This window comes from Apaloderma vittatum, unplaced genomic scaffold (assembly GCF_000703405.1).
Source record: "Apaloderma vittatum isolate BGI_N311 unplaced genomic scaffold, ASM70340v1 scaffold30435, whole genome shotgun sequence".
Taxonomy (NCBI): Eukaryota; Metazoa; Chordata; class Aves; order Trogoniformes; family Trogonidae; genus Apaloderma; species Apaloderma vittatum.
This window is the reverse complement of record NW_009718235.1, coordinates 11,015-27,397: the sequence shown is the minus strand read 5'-3', so window position 1 is coordinate 27,397 and position 16,383 is coordinate 11,015. Positions and strand designations below refer to the sequence as shown.

At 36.8% G+C, this 16,383-nt stretch overlaps 1 protein-coding gene across 1 annotated transcript in view; it reads left to right on the top strand.

Moving 5' to 3' along the window:
• Nucleotides 1-12,749: 12,749 nt before the first annotated feature.
• LOC104274530 overlaps nt 12,750-16,383 on the top strand; it is a 10,638-nt gene continuing 7,004 nt past the window's right edge. Inside the window, exons 1-3 of the mRNA XM_009870186.1 lie at nt 12,750-12,857; nt 14,739-14,870; nt 15,726-15,849. Of these exons, the coding sequence (XP_009868488.1) occupies nt 12,750-12,857; nt 14,739-14,870; nt 15,726-15,849 (364 nt within the window). The remainder of the gene's footprint in view (nt 12,858-14,738; nt 14,871-15,725; nt 15,850-16,383) is intronic.

Below are 16,383 nucleotides of genomic sequence, written 5' to 3'. Positions count from 1 at the left end.
GGACCTGTCTAGGTTAGGGTGGGGCAGGCAACGGTCCTTCCCTTGCTGAGGTGCCGGCCTCACCTCTTGCAGCTGCCTGGAATTCTCTCGTTGAGACAAGAGTTGTAGCTGTGGGAGCACAAGGGCAGAACGGGCTGCTCGGAGCCACGGGAGAGGGACGGAAGGGACTGCCAGGAAGATCTTCGTCCCTGCAGCGCTGCTGCTAGAATTAGAAACCTGCCGCCTCTCCTCTCTGTTCCTTTCAATCTCCTGGAGAGGAGAGGTGAGTTGTCGTCTTTCCCTCTTGTCGTACTGTATTAGGGAAGAAAATAGACTAGCTTGCAGGCTCCAGACCTGTTCAGGATGGCTTCGAGCCCCAGCTGACTTTTTTGGTTTATTTTACTTGAGAGTCCGTCCTGTGAAAAGGCCCACTGATGGAGAAAGAGATCAGCACGGTGTTAACTGCGCTGTTCTCTCTCCTTTGCTGCAGTGCCCACTTTCACCGCTGTCTACTGCTCTGCCTGCTCCTACTTTCAGCATGGTAAAGAAGAATACTATCCCCGATGGGTAAGTATTCCTCACACTAAGCAAAAGGCAGGAGCAGGCACCGTCCTGCCCACAGAGAAGGGGCACTGACTGCCCCAGGTGCTTTCTTGCCACAAGTATCTTCACCATGTACAGCCAGGCAAGGTAGGTATCTTCTCCAAGATGGGAGCAGCCCAGCCCTTCATCCCCCAGGTGAGTATGATGCTCCAGCCTGCCTGTGAACACTTCTTCATCAGCCAAACACAGTCCCTTCATCCTAACCTTCTTTAGCCCCAGAGGTGTACTTCCTGGGGAAAGAATAGTCCATCCATCTGACTATTCAGATGTTTGCTACCAGGAGTGGAGGAAGAGCTGATAAGATGGGAGCAGGTGCTTGCATGCATGTGATTAGGGAGTATTTTCATGGATTCAGATCAAGAAATATCCTGTGTTTTTGTTTTTAGCAAAAAGACAACAAAAGTGTTTTATCAGCAAAAAAAAAAACCACAACAAAACCCCAATGCACCATACAGGCTTTCTGATTACTTGATTGGGAGTGCATATGGGGACCACAGAATGAGGCATTTAAAATGGATACAGTTCTATTCTCCAGCTCTACTGCCAAAAAAAAAAAAGAAAGAAAAAAGAAGTCCAAGTTTAGAAGTTTAACCCATATGTTACTGCTGTTATTGCTGTTACTGCTGACATCAGTACAATCTAATTGGATAGAAGGGTATGCTGAGATATAAACGCACACTGTAGTGGGACAATAGCTTGCAGTTTATACACTTTGAAAGGCTGACATCCTGTTTTCAGGGGAAGTGTTAAATAAGTTTATTAACATTGGTAGGAATGGCAATAAAATACAGAAAGCTTGATTTCCTGCAAAATAAGTTGGGCTAAAAGTAATTAATAGAAACAACAAATTAACAAAATTTTAAAAATAAGTTCAAGACACTTTGATTTTTTTTTGTAGCTGACAAACTTGGGGATTAAAATTAGAATTAAATAAAGAAAAACCATGTAAGCATGTCTTTCTCTGATAGTTTCTATGAAATTTCAGTTAAAAGCTGGACAAATCTGAGCTAAAATGAGTTAGGTTTGCCGAGTAGTAAAGCAGAATGCCTGAACAAATAACCATCCTCCTTCTGTTCTCCATAGTTGGAAATTATTACAAAAGCTTTGAGAACCGAGTACTTATTTCTTTTTCCCCCTTGCATTTGAACTGTAGCAGCTTCCAGGCTGCATGCGTTTAAGTATGGAAGCAGCAGTGGACTGTACTTTTGGCTTCTATGATTGGAAACTAATACCTTTTTATCTTTCAAGGAGAGAAGCATTTCCTGTGGAATAATTGGTTATGTAATGAAACTCATGATGCAGAAGTGTTTTTAGCTTCTAGAGATGCGTATTTTTGATACTACTAACCAATCAGGCTAGATATCCACAGTATTGAGAGTTTGGTAGTACAGGAGTTTAAGGAATTGTCAGTATCCCAGTCTCATGCAGCAGTTCATTGATACAGTTCTTGTGCTAGTTCTTGTCATAGTTCCTCACTGTGAATTTTAACCTAGGTGATCTCGCACATGCAATTTACTGGCCCCTGAAATAGTTGTTGGCAGAAGTGAGATTGTGGTGCCTTGTAGCATAAGGACCAGTCCAGGTGGTAACATACTGTGGAGGTACCACCTCAGTTGTATCACAGTACTGTCATACCAGTAAATCTAATGGTGGCTGCTTTGCTTTTCATGATACTGCAAGACAAACAGTGTAGTAGATAAACAGAAGTCACACTACGTGGAGACGTTTTTTAAGATTGTCTGTTACTGCCTCTATTTTTTATATAGTTTGTAGTTATTTTAATCCAAATCCATCACGCTAATTAAAGCAATGCAATTAATCTGAGGTTTCAGTTAAATTATAAATAGATAGAAATAGTGGAACTAAACAAGAAAGGCGTTTTTTTAACTGGTCACCTTTTACAATATGTCTGCAGCGTTTTTAAAGTTGCCTTTATGTAAGGGTTGTGCAGTGGCACTGTACAACTTTGCTAGATATCAGCACTTTGAGCATCTTCAGCCCCTAAAGTATTATTAAAATGGTACTAATTGCCTGTGTTGCCACTGAATCTGCACTGTCAGTCTTGGAGCTTGTTCTTCTTGGCCCACTCTTGTTCTTGCGTCACTGTCGCTCAGCCTTAGCCCAGAACGTTTGATCTGATTCTATTCTCTCCATCTTTGCTCCAGCAGTGGGAGGATGAGCGGGACCAGACGTAAGACTTCCTGTTTTCCTTTATAATGAAAAGCATTTCTTCCTTTTCCCAGTAATATCCTGGAGCAGAGCTGAGGTGTGGAGTGTCTGTTGTACTCTCAGTCCTAGAAAGCAGCGCAGAAGTAGTAATTTCGTAATGGAAGTGAGACATCAGTATGAGAAGAATTCAAGTGACCCCTCACACTATCGTTTCCAGCACAGAGTCAAGTTCTGGTTCTTCACAGTGTCTGAAGTGATATTGTCCTTCAATAGTTGTATACTTTCCTATTTCAGTAGAGAATCAGTAAAACGAGTTCAGGTTATATAACAATCATAAAATCCTATGATGTTTTTATGGATTTATACATGTTTGTGCTTCAGCATCCAAAATCCTACTATGGGTATAATTTCATAAACTCAGATTCAGTTTTGAAAAGTGTCTGCAAAAATGTCACCTTCTTGTATGTTTCCCTTAAGTGATTTAAAGAAATTCCAGGAGTGAGATCTTTTTATGACAAAGCTCAATTATTCCTGCCTGTGCACCATAAACATATTTGTTTAACTGAGTTCTCCCTGTGGAGACTTAAAAGCATCATCATTTTCATTTAGACTGTAATGTTAAAGACTATGGCATAACTGATTTTGCATATGGATGGGAGAGAAAGGTTACTGTAAGGTGAAAGTTTATTTGTAAAGTAGAAGTGCTTCATACCATCAGACACAGAATATTTTGGAGAGCAAGGTGAGAAATCCATATAATAACAAGTGATTAAAAGCTTTATTCCTTCCCTTCTGCTTTTGACCTGTTCAGTATGTGTTCTGTCTTGACAGTGTGTCATGGCCTTTGTACAGCTTTTCTTCAGCGGAATAGCATTGAATCTGGTGTCTATAGAGGTGTGGAAGCCACTAGGAAAATAAAACTGTATATATATCATGCAGTATTAGTAGCAAAAAAAAAAAAAGTATTTTCTAAATGATCTTGCTACAGCTGACAGTATTTCAGATTTGGGTTTATTGACGCAATAATTGTAATTTTTCAGTGTTTTGAAATCCACTTTCCCAGGTAAGTTCTAAATTTACAACTGCTTCATAATCATAGGTGCTTATGAGGGGCTCCAGAATTCTGGAAACCCTTGAACTGTTAAGCATGACTTCAGCTATTGCTCTCTGAACTTACTTCTGCTCACACTGTAGCTTTTGAATAATATATTTGCCCTAGCCGTATCAACACCACTAAACCATGTCCCTCAGCACAACATCTACTCATCTCTTAAACACCTCCAGGGATGGCGACTGAACCACCTCCCTGGGCAGCCTGTTCCAATGGCTGACAACCCTGTCAGTAAAAAAATTCTTCCTAATATCCAACCTCAATCTCCCCTGGCACAACGTAAGGCCATTTCCCCTTGTCCTGTCACTCGCCACTGGAGAGAACAGACCAACCTCATGTCTTGGTACAACCTCCTCTCAGGTAGTTGCTGAACTGTAGGTTACACACTTGGAAGTGCAAGATGCGACCTTACTTCCTTTTATACTGAAAGATTTTCCAGTCAAAAATACCGTAATTACTCTGTAGAGGTATTACAGTCCAGAGATTTTCTCCTTTTTTAATAGCAAATACTAATGTAAACATCGATTTCTTAGGCAATCTAAAGTGGATTTAGGCTTCAGAAAGACAAACGAGTTCTGTTTGGATAACCTCTAGGGTATCTGTTGACAGTTTGCTGTGCTCTATATTTTTCTAGAACCATCACTGAGATCTGACAAACTAAGTACATGAAACTTCTAAATTATTTCCAATTCAGTGGTTGCATCATGTTGTAGCTATGAATTATTTAGTAGCTTTCTTGTCTAGCTTTCCATTAAAACTATACATAGTATCTTTATGTGAAACATACTATTTTTCTTTTAAATTCACAGAAGAAAAGAAACAGTAAGGTTTCCATCTGTTTATAGAATGATTGAATATTAATTACATACAGCTGCATATTTTATCTGCTTCAGTTAAAACTTTTAGTAGAGCCAGATGTGGAACACACACTTTTGTCATATTTCAGTTTAACATTTGTGTAGCTATAATTTCCAATATAATTTTCTAAGTTTTAGAACTGATTCATAGTAAGAATTACTTTAACAACTGCTTGTGTCAAAAGTGTTCTTAACAAGATTTCATAATTGGGTTGAATAATTACATATATTACTGATATTTAAAATTGGTCCTGTTTTGCCGTTCATTGATATGTAGTTTGGTATGTTTAAAAACTTACATAAATATCTTTTGATACCACAATTAGTTTTAGGGTTTTTTATAGCAAGATTTATGCAAAATACAGCTATTATCCCGTTCCTTGCTTGGATTACTATCTTGGTGTTCAACATACCTTTGAGCTTAACTAAAGAAGCTTCAACATGAATGCTAAATTTTCCCTTACAAATTTACCATAAGCTTGTCTTTATCATAGGTGTTTCTGTAATGTCTTCTGTTACCCCACTCAGAGCTGGAGGCTGCTATGCAGGCCCTGGTGATGATCCTCATCTGATTGGTCTTGGAGCTGAATGTTTTTCTAAGTTTTTGTTGCTGTTTCATTTTTTTTCTTTTGTGCTGAATCAGAGGCTGTTTCACTGGTTGCTGCTGCTGCAAAGTGTATTGCTGCCAGATTCTTGGGTTAATCTAGATCATATATCTTGTAAACCTTTACTAGTTTCTTTTGTCTTACTGAATATGTCTGAAATTTTTAGATTAAAGAAAAAACAATAAAGCATGCTTGTTTTTCACTTAAATTAAAATGGATAAGCAGAGTAATATATTCTCATGTAAACTAGACTTGAAAACCTCTAACAGATTACCTAAGTAGGGTCTGTAATATCAGTAATAATTGTATTTATTTATTCAGCTGGAAGCCATTCAAGCATAACAGAAATTTCAGAGGGAAAGGAGAATAATTTTTTAGTTTGATTTTAACACTTTTTCCCAACCAAAAAGTGATTCTTTGTTTAGAGTGACTAGCACATTTTTGGCTGTTTCTTGAGATAATTTAATATAGTAGTTGGGGAGTGATGAAAACAAAAGATGATAGGGAAATGGGAACTGCAAAAGCCAAATAGTTAAAAAATTGGTTAATTTCTATGTTTTGTTGACTTTCAGGTCTTGATCTGCATGTAGTCTGTGGATTGCTTACCTGTTTGAAAACTTAGAAAAATAAAACTCTAACTGAAAATGTATCATGTGTGCAATATGTCACTTTTTATTTAAGTGCTGTTCTCTCAATTACTTTATATCATTTAGAGTTCAGAAAAATTTTAATTACTATACTGAGCCCATAAAAGCCTCTCATAGCTATTAGATGCAAATTTTGAGAGTTTGACTTAGAGTTCTTTTTACACACTTCTTCAGATTCTGAAGGAAGTTTGTTTTGTGAAAGGACCAGCAATACCACAGATCTTAAGATGCTATTTTGCTTCAGTGTATGCTGACCTAGATTGTTTGCAATTTGACAACCATTGTGTTTTGTACACAAGTTCTCAGACTTCATTTCTTCCTGGCTAAGTCTTCTTCTGATTCTGATTTGTATTAGGAAGCTGCAGCATTTCTCTGAATCTACATTATTCCAATTTAAGATTCTTACCACAAGATCTTTCTAATGTGAATGTCATTGGTTCGGTGGCCATATTATATCTGTGATGCTAATGCCTAGATTTATTTCTAGGCATGGAAATAAAATTCATGTCTGTGTCTCAGTAAGATACCACAACCTCTTTCAGGAAACCCTTCCTGCAGTCTTTCCAGCTATTTCATGTCCAGCTTGTTTTTCACTCAAGACTGTTACCTTTAAGTCATTGGTAAAGGAATGGTGATGGTGCCAAGTCTTGTGATAACACCTTTGCCTCCTGGCTTTCTTCCTTCCACTTACACTCAAGCAGGACACAAATCATATGTTGCAATTCTCGGTCGTGTTTCTTAAAATGCTTATTTATATCTTTGTTCCTGTAATTCCTGTTTATGTGCCCGCCTGCCACTCTTCTCTTTGGTGATTTCTGCCTTCATCTAGACATCTTCTATAAGACTTTTACTTCTTTTAGTCCCTTAGCCAATCTTTGTTAATTTTAATCTCCTGGGTTTGAGACAATTTTTTGTTCTGCAGCAATATGCTGAAATTTCCTTTTAAAATATCATTTTGAAGATGACATAGAATACATAGCCTTTAAATTTTTGATGAAGAGTGCCTTCTGTTCATTTTCTACCATAGAGCTCTCAGCAGCTTTTGAGTTTCTTGCTAATTCTGCGAATTATTTTCTGGGAGGAATTAAACAGCTTTAAATACAGGAGAATAAAAACCCCAGTTTATTAAGGTCTGACAACAAACTGTGTAATCCTGGTGCATTGTTCTGTCAATCCCTTAATGAGGGAAAAAAGTTCAGAATTTTTACAAAGACTTTTTTACATTGCTAATTAAAGAAAGTAATTTTTAAGCCTTTTTTTGATCATCTTTTATTGGCTCCTAATAGCTGATATTGATGATAATCATGGTAGATTTCTACTCATAGGTTTTCAAGAGAAAGCTGGTTATAAAAGATAGAGATTTCTAATTTATGGCATCTTTTAAATTGTCTTAGAACATGGGGTAATTGGTCTTTTGTGGTTGGGATTTTTACTTCTTTCCTCAAAAATGCTTCTAAACTTGTATATGTGGGCATGGTTTCCTGTCAGATTAAATCCTGCTTTTGTAAAGCATTTTGTACATTTCACGTTACTCCAAGAGTAACTGAACTGGACTGCAGAAAGAGTACATTCTTGTTTAGTTTATCTCAATGACAGCATTTGCTGCACTACTTTCTTTATCTCTAGGTACAGCCCGTTTTCTAATTCTGTTTTGAATTTTAAGAGCAAAAGCAGGAAGAGTATTTTCTTGGTTTAAATAAAGACATGTACTTTCCAGAGTTATTAAAATCAGAAAGAGGCTGATATTAAACCTGGCTTTGTAATTAATTTTAGAAATAGTTCAGATTAAATATACATCTAAATAAACATCTAGTACCTTTCTAAGATTAAATGAATGATATAGAATTACATTATGCACAGGGTGGATTTCATAGTTTTTTTGTAGACTTTTTTAACTGACCATTTCTTGCAACTAAGAAATTTCATTATGTTATGGGTTTTGTTAGCTTTGGTAATACTTTCAGTCCATGTACATAGTTTGTGATCCTAATTGATTCTTATATGATTTGCCTATCTTGAATAAATGGAACATAGTCTCAGATTTTTGCTTTCACAGAATCACAGAATTATTGAGACTGGAAAAGACCTCTGAGATCATTAAGTCCAGCCAATGTCCCAACACCATCACATCGGCCAGACCACGGCACTAAGTGCCACATCCAGCCTCTCCTTAAACACCTCCAGGGACCGTGACTCCACCACTTCCCTGGGCAGTGCATCCCAGTGCCTGAGCACCCTCTCCGTGAGGAAATGCTTCCTGAGATCCAACCTAAACCTCCCCTGACGCAGTTTCAGGCCGTGCCCTCTCATCCCATCAGTAGTTGCTCGGGAGAAGAGCCTGACCCCACCTGGCTACACCCTCCCTTCAGGCAGTTGTAGAGAGTGAAAAGGTCCCCCCTGAGTCTCCTCTTCTCCAGGCTAAACACCCCCAGCTCCCTCAGCCTCTCCTCACAGGACTTTCCCTCCAGTCCCTTCCCCAGCCTCGTTGCTCTCCTCTGGACCCGCTCCAGCCCCTCAGTGTCTTTCTTGCAGTGAGGGGCCCAGCCCTGCACACAGGGCTTGAGGTGAGGCCTCACCAGGGCTGAGCTCAGGGGCAGAATCACATCCCTGCTCCTGCTGCCCACACTGTTCCTGATACAAGCCAGGAATCGGATCTTAAAACCAGTGTATAACTACCAGACATTTTTTTGAACAATGATTTTCAAACTATGGTGATTGAGAGTGCTCCTTTTCTTTCCCCCCCCCTTGTATGAAACTATCCTAAGCTAAGGGAATATATGAAGGAGGAGACTGGTTTTATTCCCTTGATCCAAGTGTGAGGTGCAAAGTTCCTGCAGTAATTTAGAATTTAGTAAAAGGTTTTACTGCAGACACTTCTCAGCGATTTAATCTCTATCTTGTCCTTATACCTTCTCACCTTCTATATCTTCCGTGATGGCTGCTTGCAACAGCCTCCTAATGACGAGTTATCATTACTTCTTTGTTAACTCATTTGTTTTCCATTAAACTAAGCATTTGTACATCTGCATTTTGAACCTTAGTCTGTTCTTTATCTCATAATGAAGATAAAAAGATAAATTAGTGCTAAAGACATCAATGCAGTAGATTGTTACATGATTTTAGTAACAATTATGCTTCCAGTCACCATGCTATAAGTGTTTCCTTTATTATTATATATTATTAATATACTGTGACAAGTATAATTATGGGTATTTCATTGAGAATTTTGACAGCCAACATCTAGTTTTCATTATGGTCCCATATGGGAATTGTGAACAAAGCAAAATAATCAGTGGCTACAGTATTTTTAAATATTCAGTTTATTTCATAAATAATATGATTTTATGAAAAAAAAAGGAATCTAGAAGCTATTGGATGCTCCCTTTCAAGGGAGAGATTAATTGAAACATTAATTCAGAATTTTTTAAGTGAATGGGCACCACTGCTAAGAATCTTTTGAAACTATATTGTATTTAATAGTTGAGGCACTAGGTGAAAATGCAGAAAGGCAATGTGGATTTTAAATCATCCAGCCACATCTTCTGAGGTTATGCACTAATTTGTCCTTACATGAGGAGAAGAAAAAGAAGTCCTAAATTTAGTAAGTTACCTCTTTGAAAGTGAAGTTGAATCCATTGGTTAACTTGTTTTCCTCTTCAGATAAAGCTTTTCATACTTTTTAATAAAACTGAAATCTCTGAAAAGGGATACATCAAGAGTTTTTTTCAGTACAGTGCAGAATTTGTGAACACCAACTCTTGGTGGTTTTGGAGTTACTAGTGTTCTGAGTATCGTATTGAATCTTCACATTAGTCAGTGGATTTTGCTAAGTTTTAGTGTGATGGAATATTCTCTGTATGTTTCAAAGTATCGAGAAATTGCAGTCAAGAGTGGTTTTTTTGGAAAAGCATATGACAGAGTAAATGCATTTGCAAAATACAGATGCTTTGTATTTTTGATGAAAGTAAACTATGCATTTTATTGTCAATTAAATGATTGATGTGAGCATATGATAACTTTTTAAAGGTGTTTGATTCAGCCAAGCTGAAAAATTTCCACCAACTACAGTATAACAATACTTTTTTACATGTTGAATCTTACCCATCTGCTTTGCTTTAGACTGATGCTACTTGTTTCTAAATGCTGTCCTACATTTTGAGGGAGAAATTCTTTGGAACATGAAGAAGGAAGGAAGAAGACTTTTCAGATGTCTTCATGATACCTTGAAACTACTTCATGGAATAATTGCAGATTTGGGGACATAATTCTACTGTGTGATAACAGCAATAGTGCTCATTATATCTAGGAAATATTTCCTTTACAGGGGTGCTCTGTGAAGAATGAAGATTCATTTTATTATGGTGCCTGACTTTAGACATGCAAATAATAAAAATGTCTTTATTTAAGCTGCGTAGTGTGCTAAATAAGCTTCTGCCCTGATTAGTGCTGTAGCAATACTCTGTTGATATCCGTCCAGCATCTTTTAGGCAAATCCTTGTTTCTTTTATCCCCAAATAATGCTGATCTATTATTTTTATTCAAATATATAATAACAAATTTTTATAGTTATTCTAAAAATATCTTAGTTTCATGAGGAAACAGGCAAATTACTAATGGAAGATGGATTTTAAAAAGATTTGGCTTACATATTAGGATTTAATTGGTCATTTTTTCAAACGTGCACATCTGTGATCAGTTACGATTACTTGCTTATGTGGTCAAGGAATTTTAGGAACTATTGAATCTTGCTGCTTGGAAATCTAAATCTTGATATATTATCCTAGTAGCTGCATGGTCCATAACTGAAAAAAGGTAACTGTCATATCTTTCTGCTTGGAAGTTTGAAATAACTGCTATATCCAAACTATATGAAATATGGCACCAGATCCGCCTCATATTTTTAAGATACTTCACATAGTTTGAAATAATTGTTATTACAGTTTTAAGGGAGTATAATTTTTATGTATCTTGTTTTACTAAAGATTTAATCCCAAGGAAATATCTTTTTTTTCTTTTTTTTTTTTTTTGCATGAAGCTGCAGGTGTTTTCTGTTGAATCATGTCATTTGAAAATACCTAAAAATAAATATTTTTTTCATTACAGATGGCGGAGTTTGACACCAGTTGGACAGCCTATACCAGGAACTAGGTTTATTGCATTCAAAGTACCTTTAAAAGGGGTGTGTATAAAAAGTAACTACAGATTTGCTTTATTAGTATAGTGCAAAAGTAATGAAGAATAGCATGAATATTCATGAAAACTTCAGTAAAAATTTATGAAAAAGTAATTTATTCAGATTTAGCCCTTTCAGTCATGTACTAATGGCTATTCACCTATTATTCTGTATTTTTTTATCTTTTTAAAAAAAAAATGCATTTGGTGTTACTCTTTTTCTTTCAGCACAATTTATCACTATTAAGTGGCCTAAATTAATAATCTTATTTAACATCTTTTCACAGCTTTGTAAGAAAATCATACAGAAGGGGTTATGATATGAATAACAATCAATGTAAGCCAAAATACAATTTTACAGAAATCAAGCACTTATTAAAGGTTATCAGCCACTGCTGTACTTTTAAAATTATAGATTCAGATTTCCGAATTCATAAGCAAAAAGCTTCAGTGATCTGGAGGAATGCAGTGTATTTTAAAAAGAAGTCTTCATAGATTTCTTTTGTTGATGTGTTAATACTTGCTTTAGACTCTCAGTATCTTGGAGTGCCATGTCAATCTATTGCATACACTGTGTCAGATCTTTTAATTCTTTGTGACAATACAAAATGTGGAGACTGTCTTTTTCAAACTCTTCAGTTCTTTGGTGGTTTGAGGCATAGTGCAGATTTGGGCAGACTAGGGCAAATTTGCCCTTCAGTACAAATTAACACAAATGCTCTATAAGTAACCACAAGTCCTACAAGTCCTTGCTTCAGATAGACAGGAAAGAAAAGTTTCTCAGCTCTTTTAAAGTTCATAACCTTAGCAATTAGTTAAGAGTAAATATTCTGTCCGCACTGTTGTCTACAGACTGCACTCTAGTATTCATATACAAAAAATGTGGGGGTCTAGGGTATGTTAGTGCCCATTATGTTTTCAATCACCATTCAGTTCACTTTCATCAGCAATGACTGAAGCAGAATGCTTGCAGGGTTTGCTTCCTGCAGCCACTTTCACAGCTTTAGTCCAATGATTTGGTTCCTTTAACACCAAGAATCTCACATTTGCTGTTGGTCATGTTCTCCACAGTACCAATAGACTGTACAGTAGTCATGTGGCTTTCTACTGAGGCCACCAGTGGACAGATCTAGCAGCAAATATACAACTCAGTAGATTTATAATGAGCTGCTTTGCTATTGGGGTATTTGAGAGAGGATTTTTTGCACAGTCAGTTCCTGTAATTCCACTTGATCTAGCACCACTTTTTTTGCATAAGATGCACTATTCTATGCAGGATTTGTTCACTGTGTGTATTTCAAGTTCCCTGTCACTCTGGATCTCAGAGGAAGATACTTCACTTCTTTCCCCATAGCTCCTGTGATACTCTGGAAAAAGCTCCACCAGACATTCTCAGGGATTGTTTATATCAATATATCACAAGTAGGCACTTTACATCAGTGTATTACTGACGTCCAGTCCTACTGAACTCACTGGGGCATAGATCCCTGATCTGTGAAGCTGTCTTTGAACGCAGACAGATATAACGTCTGGGACCCAAGAAAACAAAATCTATAAGAATTCTGTTGTGTCAGTCTGTTCAGTCTCAGCTATGCAAGTTATAGAAATGACAAGTCTACCAGAGACTCTGGGCCTTGTCTTATGGAGTTTGTGGCAGAACACACATGAAATGCATAACTGGCTAAACTGTGATGTCTTTGTGAAGACGGTGAAGGTTGGTAGATCTGTCCAGAAATGCTGAAGACTTGATTGGTCGTAGTCTGCCAGAAGTCCTAGTAATAAATTGGTGGAACAGAGCTCGTAAACATGCAGAAGTTTCCTTCTTTGTTACCTATTTAGGAAATTGATAATGAACGATTTCAGCCAAAGGGAGAAAACATGTTTTGAGCATTTCAAGACTCAAGGGTTATTGTTTTAGCAGAAGTGCTGCTAGTAAAGGCTTTAAGATCATGGGTTTATCTGGAAGAATTTTGTCCTTCCTTTCAGATCATCATTCTAATGCTAACAGTAGCATTGTAGTATAGTAAGGACTGGGCAAGTTCTTTCCCATGGTATTAGTAGGCGTTTTAAGATTGATACAGATTTCTATCACTCTCAAAGCCCAGTTAAACACCTAAACTATGGAATACTCAGTTTTTCTGAAAATTCCAAATAAAAATATGGTCTTTCATGACACATTTAACTGTTTACTCAGTCAAGCAGTATATTTAGAGATAGTTTATTTTAGTGAATTGTATTTCACCTCAGTTTGTGTGACTTCACATAGTAAAAGGAAAATTTCTTTAACATTCTACCATGGACCTTTCACACATTCACTGTTGTCACCTTGAAGTTAGTAAAGTTCGGTTTCAGATTTTACTAAAAGTCACTGCTGAGTAGTGGAGAGATAACTGACTCATGTTCATTTTGTTTGAACTTCAGCAACCACCACTGTTTTTTCAGCAGTGCGCCAGTATCTGAAATACAAGGCTGAATATTTCTATATGCTTTTTACCTACTCTTTGTAGCTCAAGCTTCCTAATCACATACCAGCTGTAATAGGACTGTCTTGCTGTTTATTCTTTAATTCGGTTTCCTATCTCTGTTTCCAGACTCAAGATAAGTGCTTGCTAGCATCTTAGATTATAATCCGTACAGTCAAAAGAAGGAATGGTTAGTTACCCTATAGCATCTGTGGTTCTAAGAGGTATGTGGTCTGTGGCTGCCTTTCTTTCCATTAGTTCTGAGTCCGGTCTGCTCGAATTTCTTGTTGGCAAAGGAACTGAGAGGTGGTTGAGGCTGCTGCATCTTTTACCAATGTCTTTATTGGTTATGGCTGAGCCTGTGTCAACAGGCTCTCACAATGGACAAGCACACTATTCAGAGAAAATCCAGTCTTGCATACACAAGGCATTTTCACACCTAGAGTGAAGAACACATTTCAAAAAATACAGCTACTGTAGGGTGAGTAAGCATTTTTTCCCCACTGTCTCTGACAAGTGAAATTAATTATTCATGACCCACCAACATGCAGCTTTCTTAGTCACCGTATTTTGGTCTTATTTAATATTTCCCAGTGCTAAATGACATGCAAGTACACTCTGCCAAAAGATGAAGCAGGAATAAAACTATCTGCGCAACGTGCAGTCAAAACTTTTAGAAGAAATGAACTCTTGTATCACAAATGCTGTTTTATGTGAAATACGCTGTTAATTTTGTGTTACTGTGCAGGACAAAGTATATTTGGGGGAAAATGGATTGTGGTGTTTTGTTTTTTGCTGATGTGTAATTACTTAAAATACAGTATATAAATGCTGGATTTTGCAAGATTTTTGTGTCTAACAAATTAGTGCTTATTTTAATGATTTTTTTAACATTGTACAAGTGGAAACTCACATTTTCATGCTTTTTCATTTGAATAGGAATACACAACAAATTCTTGCTTTCTTTTAATTTGGTTCCTTTTTTTCTGCACAATACACATGGATATGGTGTTGATACTGTAAACATTCCCTTTTGAATACTGGTGTTTCCCTGTCCTAATTAAAACAGCTGAATATTATGAATATCTTCTTATCAGAACCTAAAAAGAAAATATTTTCTATTTTTCATGTAGGCAATTAACCAGAGGCTTACCCCAACCCAGAAATTTACACCAAAGGACTTAATTGCTGCCATGAAAGCCCTAAATGTGGAGCTTGGATTAATTATTGATTTAACGTATACCACACGATACTATGAAGTTAAGGTAATGTAAGCATAATAACAAAATAAGTTACTGCAACCTTTGTTGTAAAGCATTTACACATTTGCTTACCTTGAATTGGAATAGATAAATGAACCATCTAGACTTATTTTGGTTTCCAGTAGAAACTAAACGGTTTATCACAGAGGAAACAGCACCTTCTCCTAGCTACTTGCATTTGGGGCTTATTTCTGTTATGGTAACTCAGAGTAATGCTTAAAGACTTGAGTGTCAGACACCCCAGAAAAGCTGCAGAAGACTTACAGTCTGTGTCCTGAAGGCATTCTCATTTACTCCTAGGGTCTTTTTTTACTGATCTTCAGTGGAATCCACCAAGAAAGTGTCTATTTTTTTTAACTACTTTATCGCTTTCACTTTTTTTACCAATATGACCAAAACAATTGTAATTAATTGGCCTCCTTTTGAAAAGGAGAATAGCTAGCAGTGCTATAACTGAATGCTGATCTTTGAATGTACGTGGGCTGTAAGCATTAAGGGGATGAATATGTGAGTGTATATATATGATTGTGGGTGGGAGGGACAAGCATTGCTAATAATTTTTAAATGGATTAAAATGGAATTTTAAGAATCTGCTCTCTTTAGTTAATGTGCTACCTTACTAGCAGGGATAAATAAGTCTTCTCTAGAAACTGTTCTTTGTTTGAGATCAAGTCTTTAAAGTAGAAATGTAAATAGTAGTTTCTGAGAGTGTATACAGAAGTGTGTCAAGATTGTTTTCAGCTTCTATTCAGGATTTGAATTACAGTTTTATTTTGGCATTATGTTAGATACCGCCTAAGGGGTTTTTATTGATGCAAGACTTCATAACTTTTACCATCTTTTTATTATTATTGCTAGGATTTACCTAAAAGTGTGCAGTACAAGAAACTTTACACTGTTGGACTTGAAGTCCCCGATAACGCTACCATCCTACAGTTCAAAAAATGTGTCAGAAAATTCCTATGGGAAAATGCAGGAAATGGTAAATATCTGCATCTTATGTTGTAAGATCCTCAAAATTTTATTTCAGTGCTGTTTCATTTATTAATTTCAATAGGTATTTATGACACCAGGGATCTCAGACTTCCCAGAGCACTTTCGACTTTGTGTTCATAATAAGATACAATATGTGAACCACTACATATCTTTTTGCATTCAAAACATGCTGTTTGAAAAAATGGTTAGTAACTTAAATGTCCTTCCTAACAGTGTTATATTTGCACTATGTGTCAAAATAACTGCAACGAGACTTTAATCTGTCTGACTCAAATTGTCTACCATCAGCTTAGTGTTGTAGCTGCCAGCGCTTTATGGGTGTTGTAAATAGCACACGGTTTCTCTGATGGCACTATGAACTGATACATGTGAGCAATTTAAGTCTGTTCAGTCTCATGTAGCAGGTTTTTGATTTATGAGTCCATTATTGCTCTCACATCCTAGCCATTCTTAAAAATCACATTACAGACACAGTGTCAATGTTTCCACAGTGTGGTTCTGCTGCTGTTTTAGTGTTTAT